General features: G+C 44.6%; 2 protein-coding genes across 2 annotated transcripts; one reads left to right on the forward strand and one right to left on the reverse strand.

Annotated features, from left to right (window-relative positions):
- Positions 1-7095: 7095 nt before the first annotated feature.
- Zif (Zinc-finger protein) lies at positions 7096-9003 on the reverse strand. Its single transcript, XM_001359199.5, has 4 exons — positions 8699-9003; positions 7976-8631; positions 7779-7913; positions 7096-7708 (listed from the first exon to the last, which is right to left on the reverse strand). The coding sequence occupies exons 1-4, from the start codon at positions 8840-8842 to the stop codon at positions 7438-7440; spliced, it is 1206 nt and encodes a 401-aa protein (XP_001359236.3). The 5' UTR covers positions 8843-9003; the 3' UTR covers positions 7096-7437.
- Positions 9004-9600: 597 nt separating this feature from the next.
- LOC4802291 (myb-like protein K) lies at positions 9601-16359 on the forward strand. The gene is made up of 4 exons (XM_001359200.4): positions 9601-10915; positions 10976-11218; positions 11276-11735; positions 11797-16359. The coding sequence occupies exons 1-4, from the start codon at positions 10167-10169 to the stop codon at positions 14377-14379; spliced, it is 4035 nt and encodes a 1344-aa protein (XP_001359237.4). The 5' UTR covers positions 9601-10166; the 3' UTR covers positions 14380-16359.
- Positions 16360-16666: the final 307 nt, after the last annotated feature.

Here is a 16666-nt window from a genome sequence, read left to right on the forward strand (position 1 = left end):
GGGATTATTTACTGCCGCACCAAATGCAAATTTACAAATTGTGTCTGGGGCCAGGCAGAGCCAGCAGCCAGCAGTTAGTAGTCAGCATTCAACCAGCTTCATTTGGCATACTCGTATCGGAAAAAATAAAACCATATAGTACACAATATTCAGTTATGCCCCCGTCATATGGACCCGCATTTTGGGGGCGTAACTAAATCGGAACCCATATCGCGCTGGTTGTTTGCTTTTTCTATTATTATTTGGTGGGAGATATGTGTGTCCAAAGAGAGCTGGAGGAGGAGTAAGTCCTGTGCCTGAATAGGACAGCAGCAGCAATGGCTAGCGTTTTGACCATTTTTGGGAAAACGAGGCTTAATTGCGTTGCTAGCAATTTCCAATAATTGGGTTATAACAAAATTGATTAATTTTTACATTTCACTAATTATGTACGGGCCCCAGAAATCCGTTGCGTTGTTATTGTTATTGCAAATATTATAATTATAAAGCGGAAATATGCTGTGGGCGCGCCCTCGAATGTTGGGTAACCGGATTATGCGTTGCATACTTTCGGGCGGCCATGGAAATTGGTTTTCCTCTGCTCTGTTACCCTTTCCGAATACCCTACTTATTCCCAGAGACTCGACTCTTATCTAACCGGCCACATAACAAGGCTCGAGCAAAACTGAAAGAAAAGGCAACATTCAACATCAATAATTGAAATAAATCGCTTGGCAAACGATGTTTGGTCGAAAGCCAGCTCAGAGAGACCCAAAAACATGGTTGGAAAAGAAGCAAAACAAGCAAAACTGGCACAAAAGGCAGGACAACCAGCAGGGAAAGTTTGAGGCACCAGTGTGGCACCCGGAGTGAAAGCAAAAAAAGAGAAAACATTCTTATCACTAATCATGAGAGCAAGCCCAGAGTCAACCCGACTCTTGTGGGAGAAACAGCCACTGACCTCTCAACAGCAGTAGCAGAAGTAGAAGAATAGGGGAAACAGCGGCAGGAACAGCAACAGGAACAGAAGGGCGAAGAGGAACTCGGACTGGGCCAACAATTCTCTGGCAACTCTCTCGCACTCATGCTTCCGCTTCCATTTCCGTTTCCGCCTTAACACCACCGTCTATTGTGGACAGCAGTGCTGCTGAGGCGACTGCCTGCCCGTTCCCGTGCCATTCCCCTTAGTTCGAGCTCGAGAGTTTGCAAAGCTGTTTCGAAATGTTTTGACAAATGATTTTGTTTATATTTTCCATTTCATCGAAGCCACGCAATGGCGACAGTTCTGTGGACAGTCGAGGCCTGCTCCTACTCCTGCTCTGTTCTGACCTCTCCCCCAGAGCTCAGATACTGATAGATAACAATGAGAAAGTTTCGACTTCTTCGTCCTGAAGGAAAAGCGAGATCATCAACATTGATTTCAGAACTTTTTTTGGCGGGAGGGCATCGTCAATAACATTCAGTGATTGTCATCTTCATTTGGGAGATGGCACGAGCACCCCATCCAGCTCTCATTCGGTGGTGGCATGTCTGGGCGTGGCACTGTTCCAATTTGCAGCCGAAAACCCAAAGAAAAAATAAATTGTCTGTCATTATGGGCTTTAAGTTTGGTCAACGAATCATTTGGCTGTCGATGAGCCTTGAATTGGGCTCGAAATAAATTCAAGTTGGCAAAGTTTAAGGCAGAATGAAATAAATGTATATAAAGAGTGCCAACTTGTCTTTAAATGAAAAATTCAACTATTAGAGAACTATTATTACATGGCAGTAATCATTTGCTGTGGCTAGCAGTCTCATAAAATCACAACAGCCTCAAAAATGTCCACAAAAATGAATCAAAAATAATTGCAAGGCACTTGTAACACACTTGTTGGCATCTTAATTCGCTGCCAAAGATGGGGCAGTGAGCCACAAACAGTACACATGAAAGTGAAACCCATCCCCCAGGGGCATGACATCCCCTTGAAGGGAGTGAACTCTTGGGCCACCCCCAAAACAAGTTCAAAATAATCACTCATACATACACGTGCCCATCGTTTGGGTTCGTTCCCTTTGCAGTTCCGATTTCCTCCATTGCCGTTTGTTTGGTGAAGGCCTGGCACGTGTCAATTTATATTTAAATTTAAATGCAAAAATGGAATCAAAATTCCGGGCTACACAGAATGGAATTAAATTTCAAAAGGCAGCAGCAGCACCATCATGTTTCATTGGCAGTGCGTCAGAGAAGAGAAAACAATCATATTTTCCCAAAATGAAAATACATCGGAAAAGGTCTGTTCTGGCAACAGCATCTGCTGCCTGCTGCCTGTTGACGGATTTGGTTTACACAATATTAATGGCTGATTAAGGTTGGAGCTGGAACACGGTTTCCGTTCAATTTTGGTAGGTTAACCGATTCCCTCGAAGACCGAACGACCGACCCCATTCCCTGCCAGGACTGAAACATCTTCGAATAGAGATCAACTGTCGTGGAGCACAATGGATCCCGAATGAGTGTGGTCGTCGGTCGGTCGGGCGGCAGCTATCCCGTAGAACTTTTGTAATTGCGGTCCCATTGTTCACTTGAGTCTCATTGTTGTGCTCACCAACAGGGGAAAGAGTGGGGTTGAAAGAGACGGCTATAAAGATTGACAAAGAGAGAGAGGGAATGAAAAGAGAGACGGATGGAGGGACGGCAACAAATTATGCAAATCCCCTTTTGAATGGCTTATCCTTCATGAATTTATATCGAATCGTAAACCCAATGACGACGCGGCTTTAAGGCAAGGAAGACCGGCCCCTTCGGCCATTGGAACAATAAAAGCTCATTTGTTGCTATTATCATTTCACTAACAAATAACAAATCATCGAGCCAACGCCCCTTCTTATGGTGAAAGGTGGCCACCTCCTGGTGGCAAGTGGCAGCCAAAAACGTGTTTACCTCAGCAACGGGTGGCACACGGGCACACCCCTGATGCTGCACAAACTGCTGCCAATAAATTCTGTTAATAAACCAAAAGTTGTTAATTTAAATGATTTATATCTGTAGGAGGGTATCCCTCCCTCTCCCATTCACACACACACGCATAGCCACAGGAGGGGATAATGGTATCCCTCTCTCTCTCTGTTTCCGGTAGCCAGGGCAATGCGCTTGTTATTGCTGAGCCTCAAAAATTTACGTAATTTGGCATAACCTTTTCCATGGGCAAAGGACCAGGACTCTTCAGTTCCGAGCCTGATTTTCCTGCCGTTTGTTTGCTTAGAAATGCTCTCCCCCTACAAGTCTCTCCATCTCCTGCTCCGTGCGTGGTGGGGCAATAGGTCAAAGTCGATGTGGCAGGAGGAGGTTTAGCTGGTGGGATGTCCGTTGCCGTCAGCTTAAACCAATTTACGTTGCCGATGTCTTTATTGGAGGGTCCGTGGGTCGTACGGCTGTGAGGCCGTGGGCCGTTTGCCCAAGTGCCGAGCGCCGTGTGTCATGAATTATGGCGCCTACCAAGAGCGGAACAACTGTGCGTATGCGTAATTTGGCAAAACGAACTGGACAGCCCACCGTGCACGCCCACCCCCCCATGACACCGAGTCTATGGCCATCCTTCCGTTTCATTATACATTATACATAGATAGACCTATAAACGAATCAAGCTGCTTTAGATGAGCCTACACTGAAAGGAAATAGAGATATAACAGCAGCTTACCTTTTGATTCTGGCTTTGGGATGGATACAAAATTGGTCTTCAATTGATCACCTTTTCTTGTCATCCGAATATAGAACGAATCCCATCGCCTTTCCATATTCTATTCTCCAGACTCCTAGACCTCGAGCTGCCTTTTCGTTCAGTGTAACCATCCTTATAAAGATTTATCTATATATCTATCTGCCTTATTGTTTGCTATAGAAATTATTTCATTTGTTTGTGTTTATTACAGGCAAATCTCATTCAATGCCAGAGCCAGTGACTGTTCTTGTGCACGTTTCAAGGAAACATCGTTCATTTTCCACAGCGTTTACTTTTAATGGTTCGGTTCGTCGAATGTTTTTGTGGGGGATTTTCCACATCTTAACTTTGGCCGAGACCTACAAATATTTGATGCGCCAGAGCGTCAGTTGTTTCGGCTTTTATTGATTGGCGGCGGCGTGCCTGGGTTTATGGGTATATCCCTCCCTCGGCATCAGAGAGCCGCCGCCCCCGCCACAATTCTGAGTGCTCTTGCTGTTGTTTTGGTTTGGCTTTCAAGCGTGAACGTTGCGCTACATTGAAAGGGATTTCTCGGCATTTAAATGGCTTTCCCTTTCGGGCCGATAGGATGTAGGATGCTCTCTCACTCCCTGCACATCCCCATTGGATGCTTCGACTATGAGCAACTAATTTCCTTCGGTTGAGAATGGTAGAGCATGAGGCATCCTGTTGCACATGCATTAACCATGGCATTCATAATATTATGCAAACTTATACAGGACCTACATATATAGTATATATGTATGAACACCAAGAGATCTCTCATCAGGTCTTCCGGTTTGTCTCGGTGATGCTCACATTGTTTATGCTCTGGAATAAATGAATATAAAACATTTAGTTTACAGCTGCCATTTGACAAGCACTCGCCTCACTTCCACTTGCACCTCCCACTTCCACTCCCCGCAATGGAGGTGGATTCGTTGTTGGTTTTGCATTTTCTTTTAATAAAATACATGAATTATGCAGAATAGTTGATGCCAAAGATGAGAGGGACAGATAGAGATGAAGATGGCGACACTCCTGTCTTGATTTCTGAGCTTTCCTCTAAACTACTTGACATTGAAATGCCACTCAACCCAAAGACACCTACACAGAGAAAGATAGAGAGAGAGAGAGGGAGAACTCACGAGAGATAGACAGTTTGAAGATGGGTAAAGTTGGCCAAGTTCTTCGGCCTTCTATATGTACCTGTTTCATATGCAAACTCTTTCAAAGATTTGCCAATGTCAGTGCTGCTGCTGAATTTGCAATTCAGCTCGTAAATTTACTGATTTGTTTGCCACAAAAAGGTGGCGGCGGCTGCGGCGGCGGTGGCGGCGCCTCTTCTGATGAGTCAAGTCGAGTCGATGCCGAGTCATGGCTCGCAGGTCAAGGCTAAGCCTCATCCGAAAAGGTAAAGGCAAAAAAGGGTTTTGGGGGTAGGGGGACATAAATTTACAATTGATAGCCTGGACTGCCTCGTAATCAGTTTAAAAGGACCGAATCTCAATTTGGCAATTGAGTTTCGTCTGTGGCTCTACGTTCACACCCATAATCCAATCGTTTGAAGCGCTTTTATGGATTCGACATGTCAAATCGCGTGCAAATTTGTTTGAATTTGTTTTACTTCATCCTGCTGTGGGTCCTCGTCCTACTACCACCACCGTCCTACTACCATCCCGCAATCAAATACAAAACTCCATGGGGGGTGTAAAAGGTTTCTCCCAGTGTCCATAAGAACTTTTCTTTTATTTTATTTTTTTTGTTTAACACTAAAGTGGTAAAAATACACGGGAGAGAACAACCAAAATAAAAGAAAGACACCAGCAGCAACAGCAGCAGAGAACACACAAAAAAAACTTATTCAAGTCATGTAATTTGGGGGAACTTCCTTTGATATGGTACATTCCCTCATGTTTTGTATGCGTTCCGGTGCAAATTGGTTCTGTTTTTTTTCGCATTTCATTTTATTTACTCGCGGCGACATGTAGCCGTCCATATTTATTGCATAATTTTCAACATAACTCCCGCACACACACCCATCCCACCCACAAAGGGAGAGTAAAGGCCCCGAAAGACACCCAACATTGATTGTGCAAATAAAGAAAATCAAATATTGCCCGGCACTTCAATTTCGTTTGGGATTTTTACTCCCAGGGGCAGAGCAGTTCGGGGACGACTGACAGCTTCTTTTGGGGCTTCCCCGATATCCGCCATTTCTTTTTGTGCACGCCCCTGCCCCTTAATTGGCAATTGAAGCTCTTTGATTAAATTAAAGGATATTCATGTTTATTACTGTTTTTTTGACTGTAAAGCGGAACAGGGCAGGGGCAGGGCTGTATGAATCAAAGCGAGAAAACATACAATATTATCAGGAAAATACTTTAAATATTATTAAATATTTCGAGGTATTAAAAAAGCGTTACTTTTTGCATGTGTTTGCATATTAACAATGTTTTTAAATATTCTTTTAGTGTATATTTATTGCTTTTTGAACGAAGCAATACCAAAAAACCATGATACATTTGACATGTAGATAAAGGTAGGGCGGCGCTACTATGAAAATCAGTAGTTCCAAAAACTACCATTATTCGACAGGCGCATGTAAAAACCATGTAGAAGGTATATTTGGAGACGTCTACAGACACATTTAAACATTATTTTAAATAGTTCAGTAGGACATCTTATTTAAACAGTTAGCCAACTTGATAGAAAATAAGCATTAATTGATCGGATAATATAATTTGTTATTTACAAATTTTTCCAGAATCTTTTTCGGACCGACAATGGAAAATCAAAATAACATATCGAATTTTGTTCGGTTTATTTATATAGATATATGAATATAGAAGTCAATTTTCCTTGGAAGTCTCTTCCTTACAAACTTACATATACATATTGTATGTTTGGTATACTTGTAATCGTATTCCAGAGAAAGCATCAAGCATTCTTTCTTAAATATTACATGTTATTTAAGTGTCGTTTCTGTATTTTGGTGAGGGTTATTTAAATTGCTCAAACGTATTTAGAAAGCAGATATACACCTTCTAAGATAAATTAAAATTCTACAGACATTAAGGTGTATTCTTTATAAACATTAGACAAATATACACTTCTATATCTACATATATTTACGGGAAGCTCTTTATGGCCCATATTCATAAAAGCTAGGCTATATCGCCTTGCCTGCTTATGGTTACCCAGCGAAATATATATATGTATATACATCAAAGCAACCTAAATGGTTAATATAGATATCAATTCATCTTAAATCGCTTAAAAAAAAACAAGAATTAAAATGGAGCTGGGTTATTATCCATCAAGGTGAAACAATAATTTTGCGACCCGGCTGTTTGTGCTTCTCAAGAATACACTTAAATTGTTAAGACATCAATAATATATTAGAAAAACGCATAGATTCTTGTCTGCTTGAATAGATTTACGTTGACACTGCGATTAAGGTCTGGCAGTCGCCATTCATTGACATTCAAGTGTAGTATTCTTAATAAACATTCAACAGATATGGATGTTTATATTATTGTAAGTAATGTGAAGCGCCTGTGAAAGCGGCTGCGTATATGCTGGGCTCTCCATTCTACTTGGAAGAGACATACATATATAATTTATATTGTATTTCTAGTATTTTTTTAGTTCTAGTTGGGTTTTAGCTATACATTAACTTGAATTTGTATTCAGGTGATACATAGATAATATATTTTTAAGAGTAAGATAACATCTAGAAGGAGTATCTATTTGTTCGTCATTGATTCGATAATGGCTTGACTTCGTGCAGTCCATCGTTGCCCATCATCTCCACGCGCGCGCTCTCGGCAATCATCACAGCGTTCTGATGGCATTTGGTCTCCTCGTGCTGCCGCATGTGGTGGAGCAGACGGAAGTCCTTCTGGCAATAGTCGCAGCGGTACAATTTGATGTCCGAATGGATAAGCTCGTGCTTGGTCAGAGAATGGGAGTATGCAAATGGTTTGTCGCATAGCTTGCACACATACGGCTTGATACCACGATGCACGCTGTGAGTAAGGAAATTAACAATTAGACAGGTGTGTTGTGATGCTGGTAATGAAGTTTTTAGACACTTACTTCTCGTGAGCCTTTAAGACGCTCTCGTAGAAGAACTGACGGCTGCACCAGCTGCACTTGAAGGGCTTGCTGCCGGTGTGAGAGTACATGTGTTTCCGCAGCTGTTCTCGCACATGGAACTCGGCATCACATAGTCTGTAATTACACAAAAGAAGAAATCATTAAAATGGTCAAACCACACCGGTCCCCACACTTACTCGCACTGATATTGACAGACAGTGTCATGACGACGACGATGCTCCATCATACGTCCACGTTTCTCGTAGTAGTTGCCACAGATATCGCAAATGTAGCCGCCCTTCATCACATTCGAAGCACGAAGGTTATCTGCACGTCGGCTGCGTCCACGTTTGCTCTTGATACTGGCATTAGCTGCCTCTGTGAGGACCATTTGCTGTGTTGGCGTCTCCTCGAACGATTTGGTCTCGAGAACTTCACTATGTTCTGGATTCATGTCGATGGAATAATTATCCTCCAAATACTCAACATTATCTGTTACTATCTCCTGCTCCTGCTCCTGCTCTTGGTCCTCCTGCTGCTCCTCCTGCGCAAGCTCATGCTCCTGCTCTTCGCCCTCTTCCATCAGAACGTAGTCGCCGCCTTCGGTTTTTTCTACACCCTCTCCCTCTTCCAGAATGTAAAGCGTCTCCTCGCCATGAATTTCACTTTCACCTTGACTATCCTCCTCCTTAATGAACATCTCATCCGCCTCATCGAACATGCCCAACTCCCGGCAATACTCCTCTATTCTCCCCTGTTTCACCAAAGCCTTTTCGCGGAACTGAAATGCCATATTGAGCTCCACCTTGCAAGTCTTGCAGATGCCCTCTGGTATATTTTCCTTGTCATTCAGCTGAAATTAAACGCGAAAAAAAAAGCACTTTTAACACACAAATAACGTATGTGATGGGTGCACTTACCTTGCTGTATGAGACTCCGAGCAGCTGTATGAGCATTTCGTTTGGAGTCTCCTCGCCTTCCTCGCGTGTCTCATCGAGACGCTGCAGGCGTGGGCTCTCCTCCAGGCACACCCGACATATTTTTGGACCAAATTGAATGGGCATTATTGTTTATTGTTGATATTCTGCTTAATATTAAAAGAACCGCCGTATTTACACTACTTTCAGTGTTAAAATTTATGTATTACGAAAAGTGTTGCCTCTCGGCCATTTTATTTCCACAGGGCTGGACAGTTCCACTAGAATCGCTGGTTCCAGTTAGTGGTTCTCTAAACTATATGCATACGTGTGTTTTCATATCTAGATCCTACAGATAAGGAGCATTAAAAATTAGATTAATCAAATTTATTACCAAGAAATGCTTGTTGATATACTAACTGGTGTATTTTATAGTCATTCGGGAGACATATGTTCAACTGGTTCATTGTTGCCTGCCCTGGTAAGTAACGATACCGATAACAGTTTGAACGTCTATGTACAATAAAAACTGTTTTCACATGCATTATCATACATTTATTTGTTAATTAACGCTGTTCACATAAACATTTGTTAATTTGGGTAGTTACAATATTTCATTTATCTAAATGCAACACCGTGTTTACATCTCAAAATCTTGGTAAAAAATAGCCCATTAAGTGCTTTGACGATCTGGTATCACTGTGTTAAAATTTCGAGACGCAAAAGATTTTTCAAATTTCAAATTTCATTTTCAACGTTTATATAGAAATCCAATAAATGCAATTATTTAAATTAAGCCAATCAAGTAGGAAATTGATTCATCACTCGTATAAAATTATGTGGGCATGGCTAAATGTTTTATATAGCTAGTAATATGCGACGAAAGAAAATAGAACTTGAATTCATCAGTATATTTACGGTATATTTACGATTTATTATTATTTACGATCCGCGGTCACACTGTTAAAATCTTGTGTTAAAATTTTTAATCGAAAAAATGGATTATACCATTTTATTTAGTTATAGTCTAATTAGAAAGTCGCATGCAGAGTGGCATTAGAATAGTCTAGACAGTTTTTACTCGACAAAGTGAGCGTAGCAAGGCCAGGGCGCCAGCACATCGCTCATCGAATCGCAGCCCATCCACAGCGAAAACCGAAGATGTAAATGCTTTATTATCTTGCAATCCGTATCTTCCGTTGTGTCGTTTCGTCGTCGTCACAGTCGCCGTCAAAATGTTCGTCGCGCCAGTTATCGACTCCGCAATCTTCATCTCCTAAGGCACTCCACACCACACACGCGTCCGCTCGTCCGGCTAGTGCGTAATACAGTCTCGGGAATCTTTGTGGGAAAGGGGAGATTCACACTGTAAAAAACAAAAACACAGAGCAACAACAGAGCAGAGCAAGCGAGCAGCTAAACGAGTGCTGGCAATCGGAGGCGCCGCTAGCACCTAGCCAGCACCTGTACCATGTCCGAGAAGCATGGCCAGCTGGGTGCGCAGTGGACGAAATCAGCGGCGGCGCCAACAGCCGCAGCAGCAGCAGCAGCTCTAGCCTCGGCTTCCACCCCGCTCCAGAAGCTCCCGAATCCAAATCCGAGTCCAAACTTTCCAGCCAGCAGTCATCCGTATGGCAACTGTGCGATTCCTGGACTCCCGGGCATACAGCCAGCGGACATACCGTATACCTCGGGACGGTTTCAGGCCCCGTCCATCATCCATGCCAAGGCCTCGCCCCTGACCATCGTGCCAGTGGGCACTGCCATTGGGCCCCACTGTCCCCCCCAGGTCTCGCCCACGAGCCACCACACAAATGTACCTGTATCCGTGACCGTACCCGCTCCCAGCGGCTTTGTGCCGACGCCGTTTACAAATGCTGGCAGTGGCACGACGTCCGTACTGCAACCGAATGCATTTGCAACGGCCGCGGGAAATGCCTTTGCGAATGCGCTCAACTTTAATACGGCCCAACAGCTGATGCATGCCATGAGTACAGGCACGGCAGCAGCCACCACCACACCGATCACAGCCACAGCGACTCCTGTCATAGCGGGCGGGGGTCCTGCTGCCCAGCGGCATCCCGTCGAGCCGGTACCCACGACAAGCGGCGTCATTAATTCCACCATTGCTGAGAATGTCATGAATGCGCTGTCCAACTCGACCGCTGCCTCCGAGGAGAAGATGCGACGCGTGCAGCAGGTGATTGAGGCCAGCATTGAGTGAGTATATATATTGATTGGAGGAGATCTTTCTGGTATTTATTCTCCCTCCCCCTCCAGTGACAATGCGAAGCTACAAATCTCGCAGATCCTCGAACGTGTTGCAGTCTTGAAGCCAATCGAAAAACTATTTCTCTATCTGCGTTTGCCGGGGGAGTGCGCGGACTCGGATCCATTGAGACAGCCACAGAATCCGCTGGGCACACGCTCAGAGATCAATCACACCATCAATTGGGTGCGCTCTCACCTGGAACACGATGCACAGGTCTCCATACCAAAGCAGGATGTATACAATGATTACATGTGAGTGGGAGAACCTCATTTCCATCGAAAAACCCTCTGATATTCTTCCATTTCCAGTGCCTATTGCGAACGCCTGAGCATCAAGCCCCTGTCCACGGCAGACTTTGGCAAAGTAATGAAGCAGGTCTTCCCGGGCGTGCGTCCACGTCGTTTGGGAACGCGTGGAAACTCTCGCTACTGCTATGCGGCCATGCGAAAGACCACAAAGCTAACGCCGCCACAGTTGCCGGCGCTGTGCAAAACCGAACAAACCACAGGAGACGAAGCTGCTGCTCCAGCCATAGCCACTGCACAGATGAATCACTCCCCGGGTGTTGTGCTGCCTCCCATGCCAACAGGCGACAGCGAGAACTGGGATGTGGTGCGCAGTTGGGCGGAGAAGCTGCTGAACACAAAACTAGACAGCATTGCAGAGCTGAGCACGCGGATCAAGAGCAACAATGCCACGGTCATGGGCGTGCATTTGGGCGCCAAGAAGTACACACCCCGGGAACCCAAAGAGAAGCGTGTTTTGGCCGTAAGTTTTGTGAGCCAGGGGCTACCACCATAGAATGGGTCATACAATCTCCCTTTTCCAGGATATGGGACCACTGAAGAAGCGACGCAAAAAGAAACGCAAGGGCTCGACATCCTCAGAGTCGAGCTGCAATCAATTGGTGGCTGGGCTGCAAGATGCAGGCAGCAGTCAAGATGCCATTGATGAACCGAAGACGGAGCAGCTAGTAAAGATCAAGCAGGAGATTATAGACTCCCCCGTACACCAGTCCCAGCACCAACAGCAGCCACAGCAGCAGCAGCCCCCAATGAATTATCTGCATCAAATGATGCCCATGAACCTGGCCACAGAACAGCGAAGCAACAGTGCGGTGCGTAATCTGACGCCCAAGATCATGGAGATGGGCGTGGCTGTACCCCCAACGGTAGTGCTCACACAGCAGCAGGATGAGCCATCGCCCACAACGATGGTGATCAAGGACGAGGTGGAGGACTACAATACATCCAATATATTCTGCAAAAAAGTGTTAAAGGCCCAGCAAACGAAAGGATTTTGGGCCAATTCCCCGAGCAGCGGTACAACGGGCGGCGGGGGAACCCTGCTAGTGCCGCCCGTGATCACAACGACTGCGGCGACACCACCGCCACCGGACATCTCGCCGGGACCCATGTCCATGGGACCGCCAGCGCAATTGATGATTTCCAGTTCGGTGAGCCCCTCCAGCAGCATGGACAGCAACAACACCACACCGAAGGTGGTCTCCAGCAACATGATACTGCTGCGTGCAAAGCGCCTGCTGGCGGCGGAGAGTGCCGCTGCCCTGACGGCCGCTGCAGACGATTCGGGACTACCTGAGAATCTGGGTTTGCCCAGGGAGCGGGTGATTAGCATCTGTAATATGGATAAGCACGAGCTGGACGATTATTTCCTGCCCGTTGAGGATGAGGAGAACTCCGAGGAGCCCGACACCGAGCTGCTTCAATATTTTCAGATGGGAGACGCTGAGGAAAAACAACTGAATTCCTTAGATGCTGTAGAACAGAACAGAAATCCACAAGGAACACCGATAATAACGTCGACGACGACAGCGATACAGGCGGGAATGGCGCCAGCGATGCACCAGCAACAGACCCATACCCAGCACCCCCAACCGCCGAATCGTGGAGCCACAACGGCCATGCCCTCGCCACAGGGGAGCTTGGTCGTCTCATCGACAATGTTGTCCGGTCAAGCGAATGTGGGTTCTGCCTCAGCGTCTCTGGCTTTAATGTCAAAGAAGCATCAACACCAACAAAACCAACCACAACAACAGCAGCAGCAACAGCAACAGCAGCTGCGAACCAAACAGCTGCCAACAAACGGCAATTCTAACCCGAACAACAGGCGAAAGATCAGCCTGAGCAATGCCTCTAGCAATGGCAGCAACAAAAATTGCATATTTCTGCCAATATCCCCCAACATCAACAATGGAGGCGGATCAGCAACAGCAGCAGCAACAGGAGGCACAACAACGAATCAAATGCCGCAGCATCAGAATCCAACAAATTCCAATCAACAAAATTGCTTTGCCAGTCCTGGCGTCACGCGGATGCGGCAACGTTCTAGTCTGCTGACCAAACAGCAATCCCTTGACTGCGATGGCAATCGTGATCCCATGATTGGAGCAACGCGTAGAAAACGTTGCTATGTCTATAGCTATCCCACAAGCACGTCGGCCTCGGCGCCGCCCAGCCCCTCGCTGCTGCAGCAGTGCATGGTGGGAAATTGGCCATTTGGTGGAACAAACTCCTTCCAAGACACGAACAGTGCGGATCCCTTGATTAACCAGAACTCTATGGATCTCGAGACGAGCCTGGCCCTGACGGGTGGCGACGATCTGGATCTAACGGAGACGCAACGCTCGCAATCGGTGCCGCTGTCACAGCTACAGAGAAGCTGCCATCCATCGCCCAGCTTCAATCGGCAGGCCAGCTTTCAGGCCTCGAGCTATGCGAGCGACACCTTCTACTCGGAGAACAGCAACAGCCAAAATTCGGTGGCAGTGGCCCCCCTAAAGGACGTGGAGGCGGCTGCTGCGCTGCTCTACGAAGTGGATGTGGCTGCCATTGTATCGCCGAGCTTCAACAATAAGTTTGGGAACATATCCCAGCAAACGGCCACCACATGCAGCTCCTCGGCGGGCTCGTCCTCTGGCTACAGCAGCGGAGGCTCTGCGGGCATTGTCTCACGCTCTGTGCCCTCCACACCACTGCCGCATCAGCAACAGAACAACAATCTGACAGGCTTTAATGGCAATGGAGGTGGCAATGGCGCTGGAGGAGGAGGCGGCAACCTGAATGCCACAAATGGTTTCTTCAACATCTCGCCATCGTTCAACTGGGAAACATCGAGCAATGGCATTCAAGGGGGATCCTACCTCTCGTACAGCGCTCGCAATACGATGGATATATCCAAGTCGATGCCCACGACGCCCATAACCACGCCCTGCTTTCGCTATAGTCCCGTGGAGTTGCACCGGGATTTCCTGATCAATGGCTGCACCATCGACCTTGTGCCCTCGTCTGCGTTTGTCCCAGCGTGCAGCGATGAGAATCCGGCTCTGACCCTCAGCTCGGACTCGCTGATGGATGACAGCTCGCCCAGTAGTATACTGGATACCTTGTAGAATTTGCACGAAGAGAAGGCTCAGGAGGAGGTTACCGAACCCAGAGAGGAAAAAGGAGAGGAGAAGGTGGATGAAAAGTCTGTTTCCCAAATGCCAGAAGATGCCACAGTGGTGGCCTATCTGCTGGAGCATGTGGATCAGTTGTAGGACAAATCTTCGATCCGACCTTCTCCGATCCGATACGATCGTCTCGATTAGTTTCATTGTTGTGTTCATTTCGTGTCTAGTTAATCCCGTGCCTCAATGTATCAGTGTCTGTCTCTCTTCCACACAGAATGAGCTTTCTCTTCGCCAAAATCATCCCACACTTCCTGCTTAACTCTAAACTCTATACCACAGCTTAGCTTCTAGCCTATCATTGGTTTCAAAACTATCCGATATATCTACGTGCAAAAACGAGCGAGAGAGAGAAGAGAGCTCCGGCTTGAGCTCTTCGATCTATCGCATATATTGCAACCCTCAGGCCCTGTCCCCTACCACTGTTGTATATTGTTATTGTAATATTAACCTAATCCTTAAACCAATGATGATTTCTGTATGTAAATGGATGATAGTTTTTACTGTTGAACAAACCTTACAAAAAACGAAACGAACTTAAAGTCTGAATGAAGGAAACGTGTGCAGCGGTTTTAAAAACGGAAAACAAATTTACAAACAATATGTAATTGTAAAACGAATGTACATCTTAGAGAACTATAGAGCTACATAAAGTCTCGGCATTCGTCGAGTATTCCTGTGACCCCCAGAACAGTTTCTAGAGTGAGATATTTCCCATGTTTATTCAGGGGTCATATGGAACGGAGATTGTCAGAATTCAATTGTGTGTTTGTATGGTATTGTACGGTATTCAATTGTTCAGATATGGATATACATAGCTATATGGATAGGCCCCTCCTTCGATTTTACTAACACTATTTCCCCCCACTCCCAGATCGTTCTATTACTATACTTTCTATCTGTCTTTTATCCGTAATGCTTTGATTCTTCTTCGATTAGATATAAGTGTTTGTTTGTTATAAATGTTTTTTTTATATATTTTTTGTTTAAATCGCGTTTTAAATTGCGGTTAGTTCTCTAGGATTTTATCTTAACTATCACCCTACCCTATGGCCTATCGCCTTTGGATTTCATGCGAGTTCTCTAGTGTCTGGAACTCTAGTTGTAATTTCGTTTCTTGCGGTCCCAGTTATTTTTCTTCCAAATTTTAACAATACTTAGCTTTAAAAAAAATTTTCTATTTCAGAATTTGTGCAACAAAGTAAAAGTCTATTACCCGAACACAATTCCGTTCTAAAAAAACAATTTTAATGTGTCTAAAGTTTTTAAAAACATATTTGTAAAAAATTTAAAAAAAAAAGAAATGATTAATGTGCTTTATTGTAAAACAATTCATATGTAAAATGCATATACCACAGGAAAAACCAGAAACAAAAACAAATATACATACAAACATAAAAAGAAAAAAATATACACACATAAATAGTTTAATATAATGTTATACGAGTACATTAAAGAAATATACACTCATTTACACGCGAAACGCTAGGGGAAACAATTGAGTTTCAGCAGAGCCGAGAATTTCTTATATGCATAGTCAGCAACCGTAATCATAGAGTCCTACAATAATCAGAAATCCACACTAAATCCAATACAAAACAAAACAATATGTATTTAATGTCGTAAGTTCTATAAACGAAAGATTAACAAATGCACCCCCTAGGATCCTCCGCTTTCAAACAATAGATAACAAATATATGTATGTATGTATGTATGTACTATGCAAATAGCAATAGCCGATAAGTATGGTATGTAAATTTAGTGGAACATATTTGTCACCGGGAACACTTTATAGAGATATGTATGAAAATTGATATGCAATTATGTATACAGCAACAGAGCATTCAAGTTAAAACGGAACCAAAACTGTACTTTTTTATAAGATATTTGAATGACATAAAATACAGAAAAACGAAAACAGAATTGACTGTCCAGATCTCTCTCTTTTTTGATCGAATTTGGGGATGGAGCAGCACTGGGAATGCTGTTCCCTACATACGATTTACAGCCCAGTCTTTAGTCTCTTACTCTTTGGGTCCCGGTCCCAGGAAGTTCTCATTCTTGTGACTCCATCGGTACTCCGTAAAATGGTATGAATGTCCGAAAGTATCCGATAATACATTTGAATACTTGAGAGACTTTTCCCTTCCTTCGAAATCCCACTAAAACTCACTTCATTGCATTTGTGTTAATTATATTTTAATATTTTTTATTAAACGTTTAAGTTTAA

The sequence above is a fragment of the Drosophila pseudoobscura genome, chromosome 2 (assembly GCF_009870125.1).
Source record: "Drosophila pseudoobscura strain MV-25-SWS-2005 chromosome 2, UCI_Dpse_MV25, whole genome shotgun sequence".
In the NCBI taxonomy this organism is placed as follows: Eukaryota; Metazoa; Arthropoda; class Insecta; order Diptera; family Drosophilidae; genus Drosophila; species Drosophila pseudoobscura.